This window comes from Canis aureus, chromosome 21 (assembly GCF_053574225.1).
Source record: "Canis aureus isolate CA01 chromosome 21, VMU_Caureus_v.1.0, whole genome shotgun sequence".
Taxonomy (NCBI): Eukaryota; Metazoa; Chordata; class Mammalia; order Carnivora; family Canidae; genus Canis; species Canis aureus.
In genome coordinates, this window is record NC_135631.1 from 6,860,206 (window position 1) to 6,874,541 (window position 14,336).

Below are 14,336 nucleotides of genomic sequence, written 5' to 3' on the forward strand. Positions count from 1 at the left end.
CAGGTTCTGATCCCAAAACATGTGGGATTTTCTAGAATTTAGCTCTCACTTCCCATAGGAAACAATTTTGTAATCCCGGAGTTCTGTGCTTCTCTCTCCTCTCCAGTGCTTTGAAACCCTCTGAACTTGAACCTTGAGCTGCTGTCAGTAGTGGGCAAATAACAGCAGTCCCACGTCAAGTGGCAATAATATTTGCTCAGCCAGCATCGCTGGAGTTTGGTAAGGACAAAATGAGGTAAAGCATGCAGGTGCAAGCAAACTGTTTCAGACACAGCTCGACCATGTGCTAGTGACAGGAACTCCTAGTAACAACCAAAGGGTATTCTTATTTGAATAGGCTTGCCCTATGACCCAGTCAGTAATCCTGCTCCTGAGTATCACTGAAGAGAAATAAGAGCACATGTCTGTGCAAAGACGTCTGGTACAAGAATGTTTGCAGAAATTTCACTTAGGGGTGCCGGGATGGCTCAAGCGGTTGGGCATCTGTCTTCAGCTCAGGTCATGATCTCGGGGCCCAGGGATCAAGTCCCACCCTTGGGACTTGGTGACTCTCTGCTCGGTGGGGCGTCAGCTTCTCCCTCTCCCTCTGTGCTCGTTCTCTCTCTCTCTCTCAAGTAAATAAATAAATCTTAAAAAAAAAAAAAAAGAAGTTTCACTCAAATGGACAAAAATCCAGAAACAACCCATGGGGCCATCAACATAGAATGGATAAATATATTGTGATTTCTCCATATAGTAGAGCAATAAGGAGCAACAAAAAAAGAATAAAGGGACACCTGAATGGTTCAGTGGCTGAGCATCTGCCTTCAGCTCAGGGCATCTGGGATCCGGGATCAAATCCCACATCGGGCTCCCTACAGGGAACCTGCTTCTCCCTCTGCCTGTGTCTCTGCCTCTCTCTGTGTCTCTCATAAATAAATAAAATCTTAAAAAAAAAAAAAAAAGAATAGAGTGCTAACACACAAGTGGATTTATCCTACAGATCTTATATCATATAAAAGAAAACCAAACAAACACACAAAATATTTATATGTTATATGATTTATTTGTTGTTTATTTATTTGGTAGAAAGAGAGAGCACAAGTATGGGGACGGTGGAGGGAGAAGCAGGCTCCACTAAGCAGGGAGTCTGGCATGGGACTCAATCCCAGGACCCTGAGATCATTACCTGAGCTGAAGGCAGACACCCAACTGACTGAGCCACCCAGCTGCCCTTGCTGTATGATTTCTATAACAAATGTGCATAATAATTGCAGTGATGGGTGACTGAGAAACAGAGTAAGGAGGCCACAGGCGGGCTCAGTGGAGTAATATGAAAATGCAGGGCTCTATATCCCTCAGATTATGCACTTACTGTTCTTGCTACCTGCATGGTAGGCCTCAATTTCAAAAATTAAAAATTAAAGGGCACCAGGGTGGCTCTGTCAGTGAAGCGTCTGCCTTGGGCTCAGGTCATGATCTCCGGGGTCCTGGGATCAAGCCCCTCATCAGCCTCCCTCCTCCTACTAGGAGCCTGCTTCTACCTCTCCATCTGCCTGCTGCTCCCCCTGCTTGTGCTCTCTCTCTGTGTCAAATAAATAAATAAAATCTTTAAAAAAAATAATAAAAGCTTTTGTTTATAAACAATAAAATGTAGTCAATGAATAACTTATTTCCTGGTTTAGTAATCAGAAATGCAGATATGATTGTCAGCCAGAGCTTGCGATCAGCATGAGGCACATCCACTCTTTCAACAGATGTTTATCCCAAAGTCCAGACTGCCAAGACCCGATGCATTACTTGCCAGCCATGGATAAAAAAGTTGGGCTTCTTGAACTGTAGAGTTTTATTTTAAATAAATCTGGGAACTCTTTATGGAAAATGTCAGAAGAGTTCAAGGGCCACCATTCGGACTTCAGATCCCGGTCATCTCCGAGGTCTGCGTAAACTAGCCCAGCCTGCCTGGAGAGTGTGCACTGGGGCCTGGACCTGAGCTTGTAGTGGGACCAGAGCAGCGTGCTGGTCACAAAGCTGGTGACAGCTCAGTGGGTACTCCTGGAAGTTGACAGCTTGACTGTCCCTAGCTGGAACTGCACCAGCCTGGACACTGGGACCTCAAATATAGGGAAGAGGTGACTGACCCCCCTGCCCCACAGCGCCTGCAAGTAGGTGCCTAGAAATCCAAGTGAGAGCATTAGCAGAAGACTTCTGTGTCAAGAAGGAAATTCCCCCGCTTTGGAGGGAGAAGAAGATGGGCAGCTAGCGCCTTGGGTCAGTGGCTTTTATGCTGGGAGGGTCACTAGTGAGAATCTACTGGCAGCTACAACCTTTTCCCCAGAAAAAATGCACGCATGTAAACCATGGTAAATCATTTAATTCTTGAACCTCCCAAAGCCATTTACAAACTCCTGACTCACACAGGTTAAGAAAAATAATCTGAAATGTGGCAACAAGGCAAAAGGGTATTTGAATATTATTTCATGGGCTTGTTGTCTAACTGGCCCATCCAAGGATTTGCTTCTTCTCTGGGGAAACGTATCTCGACCAGGCCCCAGACTCTATGAAGATTCTATGTGTTAACCAGTAGATTTTTGTCCAACAGAAATCCTTTGCATTAGATGCAAGGAAAAAAAAAAGTAGAAAAAAAAAAAGTATTCCAGGGCACCTGGGTGGCTCAGTCGGTGAAGTGTCTGCCTTCGGCTCAGGTCATGATCTTGGGGTCCTGAGACAGAGCTCCGTGTCGGGCTCCCTGCTCGCTGGGAAGCCTGCTTCTCCCTCTCCCTCTGCTGCTCCCCCTGCTTGTGCCTGCCCTGTCAGATAAACAAAATTTTAGAAAAAGGAAGAAAGGAAGAGAGGGAGGGAGGGAAGGGAAGGGAAGGGAAGGGAAGGGAAGGGAAGGGAAGGGAAGGGAAGGGAGGGAAGGGAAAGAAAAAAGAAAAGAAAAGAAAAGAAAAGAAAAGAAAAGAGACTCAAAGGTATGATTTCATTGCCCTGTAGGATGTTAAGGAGTTTTGTACCTACTTAGGATAAACTTCAGATTTTTTTCCACCTTCCTGTGTAGGGAAAACGCAGCTCTTCCTGCCCTGTGTCTGTTTGCTCTGTGACTCATCTACTCACCATCATAGCACTTCACTTCTGATACTTCTAGTCACCAAACACGGGGAGGTTTTTCCCACAGCAATAGGCAATTCTCAGACACCTGCAGGGTGTCTAGGAATTCAACTCCATTCTGACATGGTCTACCCAGATAGCGTCAGATCCCACAGGCTAAGGGCTTGATCCTCACCAAAGGCTCCCCTGTGCCCACCACTTCAGATAGCAGGTTGTTATGTGTGCTCTGGCCAACCCTCTACAGGGGTTCCAAAGACCCCTCCTGGAGTCCAAGGAATTTGCTGGAGTGGCTCACAGAACTCAGGGACACACTTACTTAGACTTGCTGGTTTATTAGAGGATATGACAAAGATGCTGATGAACAGCCCAGTGGAGGCACATAGGGCAAGTCTGGAGCTTCTGTCTCCATGGCTTTGGCATGCATCACTCTCCAAGCGTGGGTACATTCACCAGCCTGTGCTATTGGGGTGTCTTGGAGGCTCCCTCATGTAGGCATGAGGGATTGCTAACTCCATTTCCAGCCCCTCTCTGTTTTCTGAAGAATGGGGCTAGGGGGCAGCCAAGAATTTCAAGCTTCTCATACTGACTTGGTCTTTTTGCTGACCAGCCCCCAGCCCGGGGTCCCCCCAGAGTCGCCTGGACAGATGGTGCCAGCGCTCTTATTGCTTAGGAGTTTGCAAGGATTTCAGGAGCTCTGCGGGGCAGGGGCGGGAGTGGGTGGGGGGGGTGGGCAGAGCCCCTATGCATACTTTCTGTTAACTCACAGAGTCGAAATAGTTCCCTAGCCATCGTGTTCCAGCTTTCTCCTCTGTCAGAACTTCTGGACTCAGCCTCTAGAATCCTCCTCCTCCCACCATCCTGTTGGGTCCTTCACTGATAAATTTATTTATTTATTTTTTTCTTTCCTTCACTGATAAATTTAAATCTTTGACATTTGCTCACTTTGTATTTGAGAGTCCTGTTTTTGACTTACTGAAAATCCTATCCGACACACATTACTGTGCATGAGAGCCGGATGCCTTTCCGAGAGCTGACACTTGGTACAAAGCGTCTCAGAGAATGAAGGATGAGAGAGGAGGGCCTTCAAACATTCCTAGGACTCTGGGGTCTCTTGTTATAAATGGGCTCACTTCTCAGGTCACCCAGGGTCAAACTTCTTAGAGGCAGAGACATTGAGATAGCAGCTTGGACCTCTTTTTTTGCCCATAGCATCCTCCTGCGTTTCTGCAGCAATGCAACACTAGGGGAGACCTTGCTGGGAAAGAGTTGGGGGCACCCACACCCACGAGCCCCCTGGAGCAGCACAGGGCAGCTGGTAAACCGCGAGACCATTTGTACAAGACCTCCAGCTTGTACTGCACCTTCCTACTCCTACATGGTGTTATCCTCACATTTCCAATGTATTCCATATTTTCTTTTCCTTTAAAAAAGACCTAGGATGACTGCAAATATCAAGGCCTGAGAAAAGCACTGGCTCTGCCGAGTCCAATGACACGTTCCTTTGGTCCTTATCCCAAGCAGGAAACACTTGAAGGTTCTAGGTTTAAGCCAGAGCAAGCATATCTGCTTTCCATGCTCCACAAACCGTCTGGGCCTCAGGTCACTGCCCTGCCCCAATTTCTGCCCCAGGCCTGTCCCCTCCTGTCCCTAGCAGGCCCTCCTCATTTATAAAAGGAGGGTCGGGCAGCCTGGGTGGCTCAGTGGTTTAGCGCAGCCTTCGGCCCAGGGCCTGATCCTGGAATCTCGGGATCAAGTCCCACATCGGGCTCCCTGCATGGAGCCTGCTTCTCCCTCTGCCTGTGTCTCTGCCTCTCTCTCTCTCTCTTTGTGTGTGTGTGTCTCCTAAATAAATAAATAAAATCTTTAAAAAATAAAAAAATAAAAGGAGGGTCAAATACACCAACTCATCTCGGAGGGGTGGGAGAACTTTTAAGAATCTATTGAGCACCTGCTGTATGCCAGGCAACAAGCTAACCGGGGAGTGACTGCAGAATGTGAGATCCTCAGAGGCCCCTTCATCCTGCATCTTGTCCTTCATCTCCAGCACGAGTCCTCCCGAAGCTCATTAGTGACTGTGGTGACCCACAAGCTCCCTGGACCAGCAGAGGCCACTTGGCAAACCACAGTTGCCTCCTTCTCTAGATCCCATCCTGTTGGAAGCCTGTGCTACATTTCACTATTGCCTCATCTTCCTCTCCCGGGAGCCTTCTCCTCCTGTAACCTGTGAGTCACTCTGGTCCCAGGTTTTCCTCCTCCGCTGGGACCTGTTCTCAGATGCCTTCTCTGGCTCACCTCCATCTGCCTTTCAACCTAGATATGGCTCCAAGCCTCTTGCTTTGGCCCTGCCTCCGTCACCAGCTTTGCTCCCCTGTGAGCCCCCACCCGGCCACACTACACCCCATTCTGATCCTCCCAAATCCTCACCAGAGGGGCCCTCCCCAGGTGAAATGATAGGGCTGAGCTACCCACCAGGAAGAGAAGGCAAGTTTCAGGGGCCAGTGGAGCAGGGACACAGAGAAAATAGGTGTGTGTGTGTGTGTGTGTGTGTGTGTGTGTGTGTGTGTGTGTGTGTTATATTTCTTATGTCCAAGAAAGCAGCAAATAACCACCAAGGGGAAAATTAAAACTCTGAAGGATTTTCTTATACTCATTTTAGTATGTATCTTTTAAATTACATATGAGGAAGTCACCCTAATCCTTTTAGCAAGGAGGGCTTTCAAAAGATCTGAATCTAGGGGCTCCTGGGTAGCTCAATTGGTTAAGTGGGCAACTCTTGGTTTTAGCCCAGGTAATGATCTCAGGGTCCTGGGATCAGGTTCCACATCAGGCTCTGTGCTGGGTGTGGAGTCTGCTTAAGATTTTCTCTCTCTCTCTCCCTCTGGCTCTCACTCCTCTTCTGCTTGTGCATGTGGTCTCTCTCTCTCTCTCACTCTCTCTCTCTCTCAAAAAAAAATCTGAATCCAGCCCTGATCTGAACCATATTCATTCATTTCTTCATTCATTCATTCATTCATTCATTCATTCATTCATCAGACAAATATGTACTGAGCACCTCCAATGTGCCAGGATTGTTCTAGATACTGGAACTCTGCAGTAATAGAGCCTTTAAACCAAGCCCTGTCCTCAGGAGCCCTCATTCTGGTGGGAGAAGCAGACAAGCAGCAAATTCACTCTTTTGTGTGAAAAGAAAGGGCAAAGGAGAAAAAACAAGGAGGGGGACCCAGGTTGCATGACCTAGCATGGGGTAGGTAAGGCTAGCTTATATTTTCAATGGAGCATAAGTTCCTAAAGGTAGAAACCTTTGTAACCCCACCTAACTCATCTTGGGTCTCAGAAATGTTAGCTGAATGATTGATAGGTGAGTAGACGGGTGGATAGATGGGTGGGTAGATGGGTATGAGCTCCCTCATGCCCTTCCCAGTGGGCCCTTCTTTTCCGTGTCCTCAACCCATCACAAATTCTTCCTCAAGAATCTTTAAACTTCATTCCTGTCTGTCCTTCTTCGTGGTGTGCCTAAGGTCACCTTCTGAGTCACAACAACTTTGATGCACCCTGTGGCCTCAGGCAGACCTAGATGCATAATTTGTCAGGTCCAAGGCAAAATGAACATGCAGAGACTCTTGTTTGAAAATGATTAAGCATTTGAGGACGGGGATCCCTGGGTGGCGCAGCGGTTTGGCGCCTGCCTTTGGCCCAGGGCGCGATCCTGGAGACCCGGGATCGAATCCCACGTCGGGCTCCCGGTGCATGGAGCCTGCTTCTCCCTCTGCCTGTGTCTCTGTGCCTCTCTCTCTCTCTGTGACTATCATAAATAAATAAAAATTAAAAAAAAAAAAAAAAAAGCATTTGAGGACGGTGACAGCTGAGCATTAAACCAACCACAGGGCCACTCTGATTGCTGGCTCTTGTAACAGCATGGGTGGCACACCCATGAAACTGGGCCTGCTTTGAAGGCCTTCCTAAATCTGTACTTAAGGAGCCACCCAGGCTGTGCTTACAAGCCTCAATGAAGGGGCGCCTGGGAGGCTCAGGCAGCTGTCTGCCTTCAGCTCACATCATGATCCCGGGGTCCTGGGCTGGTCCTGCAATCAAGCCCTGCACCAGGCTCCTTGCTCAGTGGTGAACCTGTGTCTCCCTCTCCGTCTGCCTGTCGCCCCCCCGCTGGTGCTCTCTCTTGGGCTCTAAATAAATAAATAAATAAATAAATAAATAAATAAATAAAATCTTTATTATTTTTTAAAAAGATTTTATTTATTTATTCATGAGAGACGGGGGGCGGGGTGCAGAAATACAGGCAGAGGGAGAAGCAGGCTACATGCAGGGAGCCTGATGTGGGACCCGATCCCGGGACTCCAGCCAGGATCATGCCCTGGGCCAAAGGCAGGCACTAAACTGCTGAGCCACCCAGGGATCCCTAAATAAAATATTTAAAAAACAAAAAAACAGGGGATCCCTCGGTGGCTCAGTGGTTTGGCGCCTGCCTTCGACCCAGGGCGTGATCCTGGAGTCGTGGGATCGAGTCCCACGTTGGGCTCCTTGCATGGAGCCTGCTTCTCCCTCTGCCTGTGTCTCCGCCTCTCTCTCTATGTGTCTATCATGAATAAATAAATAAATCTTTAAAAAAAACAAAAACAAAAAAACAAGCCTCGATGAATTCTGTGCTCCTTCCCTCAAGACTTCACTCCACTTCCAGCCTCTGGGCATCTGTTCCTACTGTTCCCTGCTCAGGGTGCCTTCCCCACTCACCGCTTGTCTTTGTGCACAGCCATGAGCTAGACGTTAGGAAGGGAGATGCGGTAAATCAAACCTAGTCCTGACTCCAGAGAAGATCCTCACAGGGTACCTGAGTTCTGGCTTAGCTGCAGCCCTGCCCACTGCGTGGCCCAGAGCTGGTACACTTTCCTTTGTTGCAAAACGGGCAGCAGCCAGGCCAATGCTGCATCCACCTGGGGTTCTGCTCATAACCCTCCCCCATTTAAAAAAATCTACGCTGGGATCCCTGGGTGGCGCAGCGGTTTGGCGCCTGCCTTTGGCCCAGGGCACGATCCTGGAGACCCGGGATCGAATCCCACATCAGGCTCCCGGTGCATGGAGCCTGCTTCTCCCTCTGCCTGTGTCTCTGCCTCTCTCTCTCTCTCTCTGTGACTATCATAAATAAATTAAAAAAATTAAAAAAAAAAATCTACGCTATAAGGCCACCTGGGAGGCTCAGATGGTTAAGCATCCGACTCTTGATTTTGGCTCAGGGTGTGATCTCAGGGTGCTGAGATCGAGCCCCACATCAGGCTCCATGTAGAGTGCGGAGGAGACTGCTTAGGACTCTCTCTCTCTTTCCCTCTGCCCCTCCCTGCCCTTGCGAGTGCTCCCCCCCAAAAGAAACCTAAGATATGACTCACGTGCTATAACATTCATCCTTTTAAAGTATACAATTCAGTGGTTTTTAATATATACAAGAGGTTGTGCAACCACCACCATGATGCAATTCCAGAACATTTCCCACAAATCCCCTCCTAAAAGAAACCCCATTCCCAGTAGCAGTGCTCCTCTCATACCTGCTGCCTCCCTGGCAAGCACTACTTTACTTTCTACCTCTACAGCTTTGCCTACTCTGGATGTTTCATATGAATGAAATCCAGCACTATGTGATCTTGGTGTCAGGCTCCTTTCGTGTTTTCATGGTTCATCTTTGTCTTTGCAGGTATCAGGACTTCTTTCCCTTTTGTGGCTGGATATTCCATTGTGTGTCAAAGGGACATTTTGGCGGATGCCTAGAGCACCCACACATCAGCTTCCAATGCCTGGAGGTTGCAGGAGCCCAGCTCCCACTCTGAACTTGACCCTGAAATACAGCCCGGTCTTCTTTTCCTTTATGGAAAAATTTCACTTCTCCTTCAAAGTCAGATACCACCTGCTCCAATTTCCCTCCCCAGATTTCTCCCAGAGACTGATGAATCCCTTCTTCCGGGTCTTCCAATAGGTCTGGGATGCAGGACACTCCACCTTCCCTAAGGTCCGCGACCCTGATCCGGAACAGCCCCCGGGTCCCCTGCCGGGCGGGCCAACCCGCCAAGACTGGTGTGGAATGGGAAAGAGGGAAATTGCCTGGACGCTCATTGGCTGCCAGACGAGCGATTTCCTTGCGATCACTCGCTTTGGACGGCAGGGGAGGGGGAAGTAAATAAATAAATAAATAAATCTTTAAAAAAAAAAAAAAAAAAAACGATAGTCACACTCAGACAGAGAGAGAGAGAGAGAGGCAGAGACACAGGCAGAGAGAGAAGCAGGCTCCATGCACCGGGAGCCTGACGTGGGATTCGATCCCGGATCTCCAGGATCGCGGCCTGAGCCAAAGGCAGGCGCCAAACCGCTGCGCCACCCAGGGATCCCGATATTTTATTTTTTGAGTGGGAAATATGCTCTGATCACTAATGTGGTTTGAATATCAAATCAATATTTTTTAAAAGATCTAGGGAAAGTGGTATCTGCCCCATCTGACACACAGGTAATCAGTCTTAGGTTTCTTGTATTATCCTTCCAATATTTCCTTATAAAAATACAAGGGGGAAAAAACAAGCAAAATGAGTCATGTATGCTACTTATCATCAGGGAAATGCGAATCAAAACTACAATGAGGGGGGATCCCTGGGTGGCGCAGCGGTTTGGCGCCTGCCTTTGGCCCAAGGCGCGATCCTGGAGACCCGGGATCGAATCCCACGTCGGGCTCCCTGTGCATGGAGCCTGCTTCTCCCTCGGCCTCTGTCTCTGCCTCTCTCTCTCTCTCTGCCTCTCTCTCTCTCTCTCTCTGTATGACTATCATAAATAAATAAAAAAATTAAAAAAAAAAAAAACAAAAAAAAAAAAAACAAAACTACAATGAGATATTGCCTCACACCTGTCAGAATGGCTAAAATCAACAACACAAGAAACAACAGGTGTTGGCAAGGATACAGATACAAGGATACAGTGTTGTACACTGTTGGTGGGAGTGCAAACTGGTACAGCCACTCTGGAAAACAGAATGGAGTTTCCTCAAAAAGTTAAAAATAACACTATAATTTAGCAATGGCAGTACTGGGTATTTACCCAAAGGGTACAAAAATACAGAATTCAAAGGGGTACATGCACCCCAGTATTTATAACAGCATTGTCTATAATAGCCAAATTATGGCAACAGCCCAAGTGCCCCTTGACTGATGAATGGATAAAGAAGATATGGTGAATATAGACAATAAAGTATTATCAGCCATCAAAAAAGAATGAGATCTTGCCATTTGCAATGATGTGGCTAGAACTAGAGGGTGTTATGCTAAGCAAAATCAGTCAGAGGGTGACAAATACTATATGATTTCATTCCTATGTGGAATTTGAGAAACAAAACAAATGAGCAAAGGGGAAAAGAGAGACAGAGAGGCAAACCAAGAAACAGACTCTGAACTGTAGAGAACACACTGATTACACTGGTTACAGAGGGGAGGTAGGTGGTGGGGGGGTGGGGAAATAGGTGATGGGGATGAAGGAGGGTACTTCTGATGAGCACCAGGTGATGTATGGATGTGGTGAATCACTATACTGTATACATGAAATTAATATTACAATGTATGTTTACTCCCTAGAGTTTAAATTAAAACTTTAAAAAATCATGAACAGCAACCAAAAAATGAGAGTGTATATATATATATTTCCCTTCTTTCTCGTGTAAAAGGAAACTTGCTATGGTTTACTATAGCCCTCTCCTTTTAAAAGATGTGTTGGGGGCAGCCCCGGGTGGCTCAGTGGTTTAGTGCTGCCTTCAGCCCAGGGTGTGATCCTGGAGACCAGGGATCCAGTCCCGCATTGGGCTCCCTGCATGGAGACTGCTTCTCCCTCTGTCTGTGTCTCTGCCTCTGTGTGTGTGTGTGTGTGTGTCTCATGAATAAATAAATAAAATCTTAAAAAAAAATCTTTTAAAAAGATTTTTAAAAAAAGATGTCTTGGTGTTATTTTCCTGTAATTGCATAGAGAGGGAGTATGGTGGGGGGGGTCATTTAACTTTATATATTGTTTGAAGGTACGCAGTGTTCCATCGTATAGTTTATTTTACCATGATTTATTTGTGTCCTGTGACATTTTGCATTTCCTGTCTTTTGCTTTATAAACTGCAATGAAGTTGCTGCAATGGTTAACTGCACAAAAGTCAGTTCTTCCACCTGCAAGTTTTACTGTAGGTTAATTTACTTAATCCACTGAATCAAATGTTAATCTCCTCTAGAAGCAGACTCATATGCACACCCAGAATCATGTGGGACCAGATATCGGCTCCCCCCCGACCTTGGCCTAGTCAGGTTGACAAATAAAATTAATCCTTACACCCTCCTTGGAGTTGTCTTGGTTTGCCCTCCCCCCTGCTTGGGATGAGTTCTCCAGTCCCAGAAGTGAAAAATACTGTCTTAGTGCATTTAAATTTGTATTTTTTTTTTTCATTATGAGTAAGGCTGAGAATCTTTTTTGCAAACTTGGGGAATATTTGTATTTCTTCTCAGTGTACTGCTCATACATTTTGCCTATTTTTCTACTAGGTTGTTGGCCTTTTCATAGATTGTGCTGAAAAACTAACTTTTTAACCGGTATGTCTTTTTATAATGAGCATTATCAAAATAAAGTTCTATATGATACAACTCGTTCATTTAAAGTATATATTTCAAGGGGTGCCTGGATTGTTCTGTTGGTTAAGCATCTGACTCTTGGTTTTGGCTCTGGTCATGATCTCAGGGTCATTAGATTGAACCCTACATCGGGCTCTGCACAGGGTGTGAAGCCTGCTTAAGATTCTCTCTCTCGGATCCCTGGGTGGCGCAGCGGTTTAGCACCTGCCTTTGGCCCAGGGCACGATCCTGGAGGCCGGGGATCGAATCCCACGTCGGGCTCCCTGCGTGGAGCCTGCTTCTCCCTCTGCCTATGTCTCTGCCTCTCTCTCTCTCTCTCTCTCTGTGACTATCATGAATAAATAAATAAAATCTTTAAAAAAAAAAAAGAAAAGATTCTCTCTCCCTCCCTCCTCCCCAAAACAAAAAGTTCAACCATGTTGTAATATGTCAGTTCTAATTTCCTTTTTCATGACTGAATAATGTCCCATTGTATGGATAGATCATGTTTTGTTTATCCACTCATCTATGAGAAACATTTGGCTTCGTTCCTCTTTTTGGCTAAGCATCATTTTACATTCCCAACAGTGGTGCGCGAGGGTTCCCCTTTCTCCACATCCTCACAAACACTTGTTATTACCGATAGCTTTGATTATAGCCATTGTTAAAAAAAAAACACAACAGGCCCCATGGTACCCCCAGATGGCAGTCAGTTGAGTGTCTAACTCTTGGTTTTAGCTCAGATCATGTTCTCAGGGTCGTGAGATTGAGCCCTGCTTTGGGCTCCAAGCTCAGTGAGGAGTCTGCTAAAGTTTCTCTCTCCTCCCTCTGCCCTCCTCTCTCTCTCTCTCTCTCTCTCAAATGAATAAATACATTTAAAAAAAAAACAAAAAAAAACCAAAGCTGTGACAGGCCCCCAAATGGAGTCATCTGTGCTGAACCCCACATCAGTAAACCAAGACTTAACTCCTAACTGCAGTTTCAGCCTCTCCCAGAAATGGAAATTTATTTTTTTTTAAAGACTGTATTTATTTATTTACAAGAGACACACACAGAGAGAGGCAGAGACATAGGCAGAGGTCTCCCTGCATATGCAGCAGGCTCCATGCAGGGAGCCCAATGTGGGACTTGAACCTGGAAATCCAGGATCATACCCTGAGCCAAAGGCAGGCGGTGAATCGCTGAGCCACACAGGCATCCCTAAAAATGGAATTTTAAACAGTCTAGAATTTCCTAATCAATACTAGGGAGGTCGTCTGCTTGATAGGCCCCTGCCTTCCACCAAGGGAAGGTAACCTTGCCTGAAGAATCCACTCTTTGCTAGAAACTTTTTTCTGCCCCTTTCTGGCCGTAAAAGCCTTCGATTTTGTACAACTTCTTGGAGCTCCTTTCTATTTACTAGGTGGGATGCTGCCCAATTCATGAATCATTAAAACCAATTAGATCTTCAAATTTACTCAGGTGAATTTTGCTTTTTAACACCTTATTAGTGGGGATGAAGGAGTATCTCACTATGGCTTTGATTTGCATATCTCTGATGGCTAATCAGTTTATCTTTCAACTCTGATTTTTTTTAATGAAGATTTGTTTTCTATAGTTAAATCAATTTCCATTGATTTCTGACTATTGACTCATGGAGAAATTTATCCCCACTCTAGGATTTCTTAAAAAATATTTTACTTGTTTATTCATGAGACACACACAGAGAGAGGAAGAGACGTAGGCAGGGGGAGAAGCAGGCTCCTCGCAGGGAGCTACCCATGCGTCCTCCCACTCTAGGATTATTCGAAGAAATTTTCCTATATTCTCTTCCAGCACTTGTATGCTTTCAGATTTTACATTTAAAACTTGGATCCAGGGGATCCCTGAATGGCTCAGTGGTTTAGTGCCTGCCTTTGGCCCACGGTGTGATCCTGGAGTCCTGGAATCGAGTCCCACATTGGGCTCCTGGCATGGAGCCTGCTTCTCCCTCTGCTTGTGTCTCTGCCTCTCTCTCTCTCTCTCTGTGTGTGTGTGTGTGTGTCTATCATGAATAAATAAATAAAATCTTTAAAAAAAATTAAAAAGGGCAGCCCGGGTGGCTCAGTGGTTTAGTGCCACCTTCAGCCCAGGGCATGATCCTGGACACCCAGGATCGAGTCCCACGTCTGGTGCTCCCTGCATGGAGCCTGCTTCTCCCTCTGCCTGTGTCTCTGCCTCTCTCTCTCTCTCTCTCTCTCTCTGTGTTCTCATGAATAAATAAATAAAATCTTTTAAAAAATTATTAAAAAAAAAACAAACTTGGATCCATTTGGACCTTATTCTGGTAAATGATGTGAAATACACATCAGCTTCTTTCCTTTTCCAGAAGCATGCTGTGTCCCAGCACCGCTGTGGGGAGGGACTTGCAGCAGCAAGCCCAGTGTGAGGAGAGGACATTTGCACAGGAACCTGAACATATGGAGAAAGGACCCACACTCCAGCCTCGCAGGTGAAGAGCAGCAGACAGAGCGCTCTGAAGCGTGGCAGGCTCTAAGAACAGCAAGACCAGAGTGGCTGCAGGTGGTAGGCTGCCAGGTCACAGAGGGCCTTGCAAGCAACTGTGAAGTGGGATTTTTCTTTTGGGTATAATGGCACTGGACTGCT

General features: G+C 46.4%; 1 protein-coding gene across 1 annotated transcript in view; it reads left to right on the forward strand.

Annotated features, from left to right (window-relative positions):
- Positions 1-14,336, forward strand: part of LOC144292439 (DNA-binding protein SMUBP-2-like) — an 82,753-nt gene extending 68,417 nt beyond the window's left edge. The window contains exon 5 of the mRNA XM_077862719.1: positions 14,059-14,336. Within this exon, the coding sequence (XP_077718845.1) occupies positions 14,059-14,321 (263 nt within the window). The 3' untranslated portion in view covers positions 14,322-14,336. The remainder of the gene's footprint in view (positions 1-14,058) is intronic.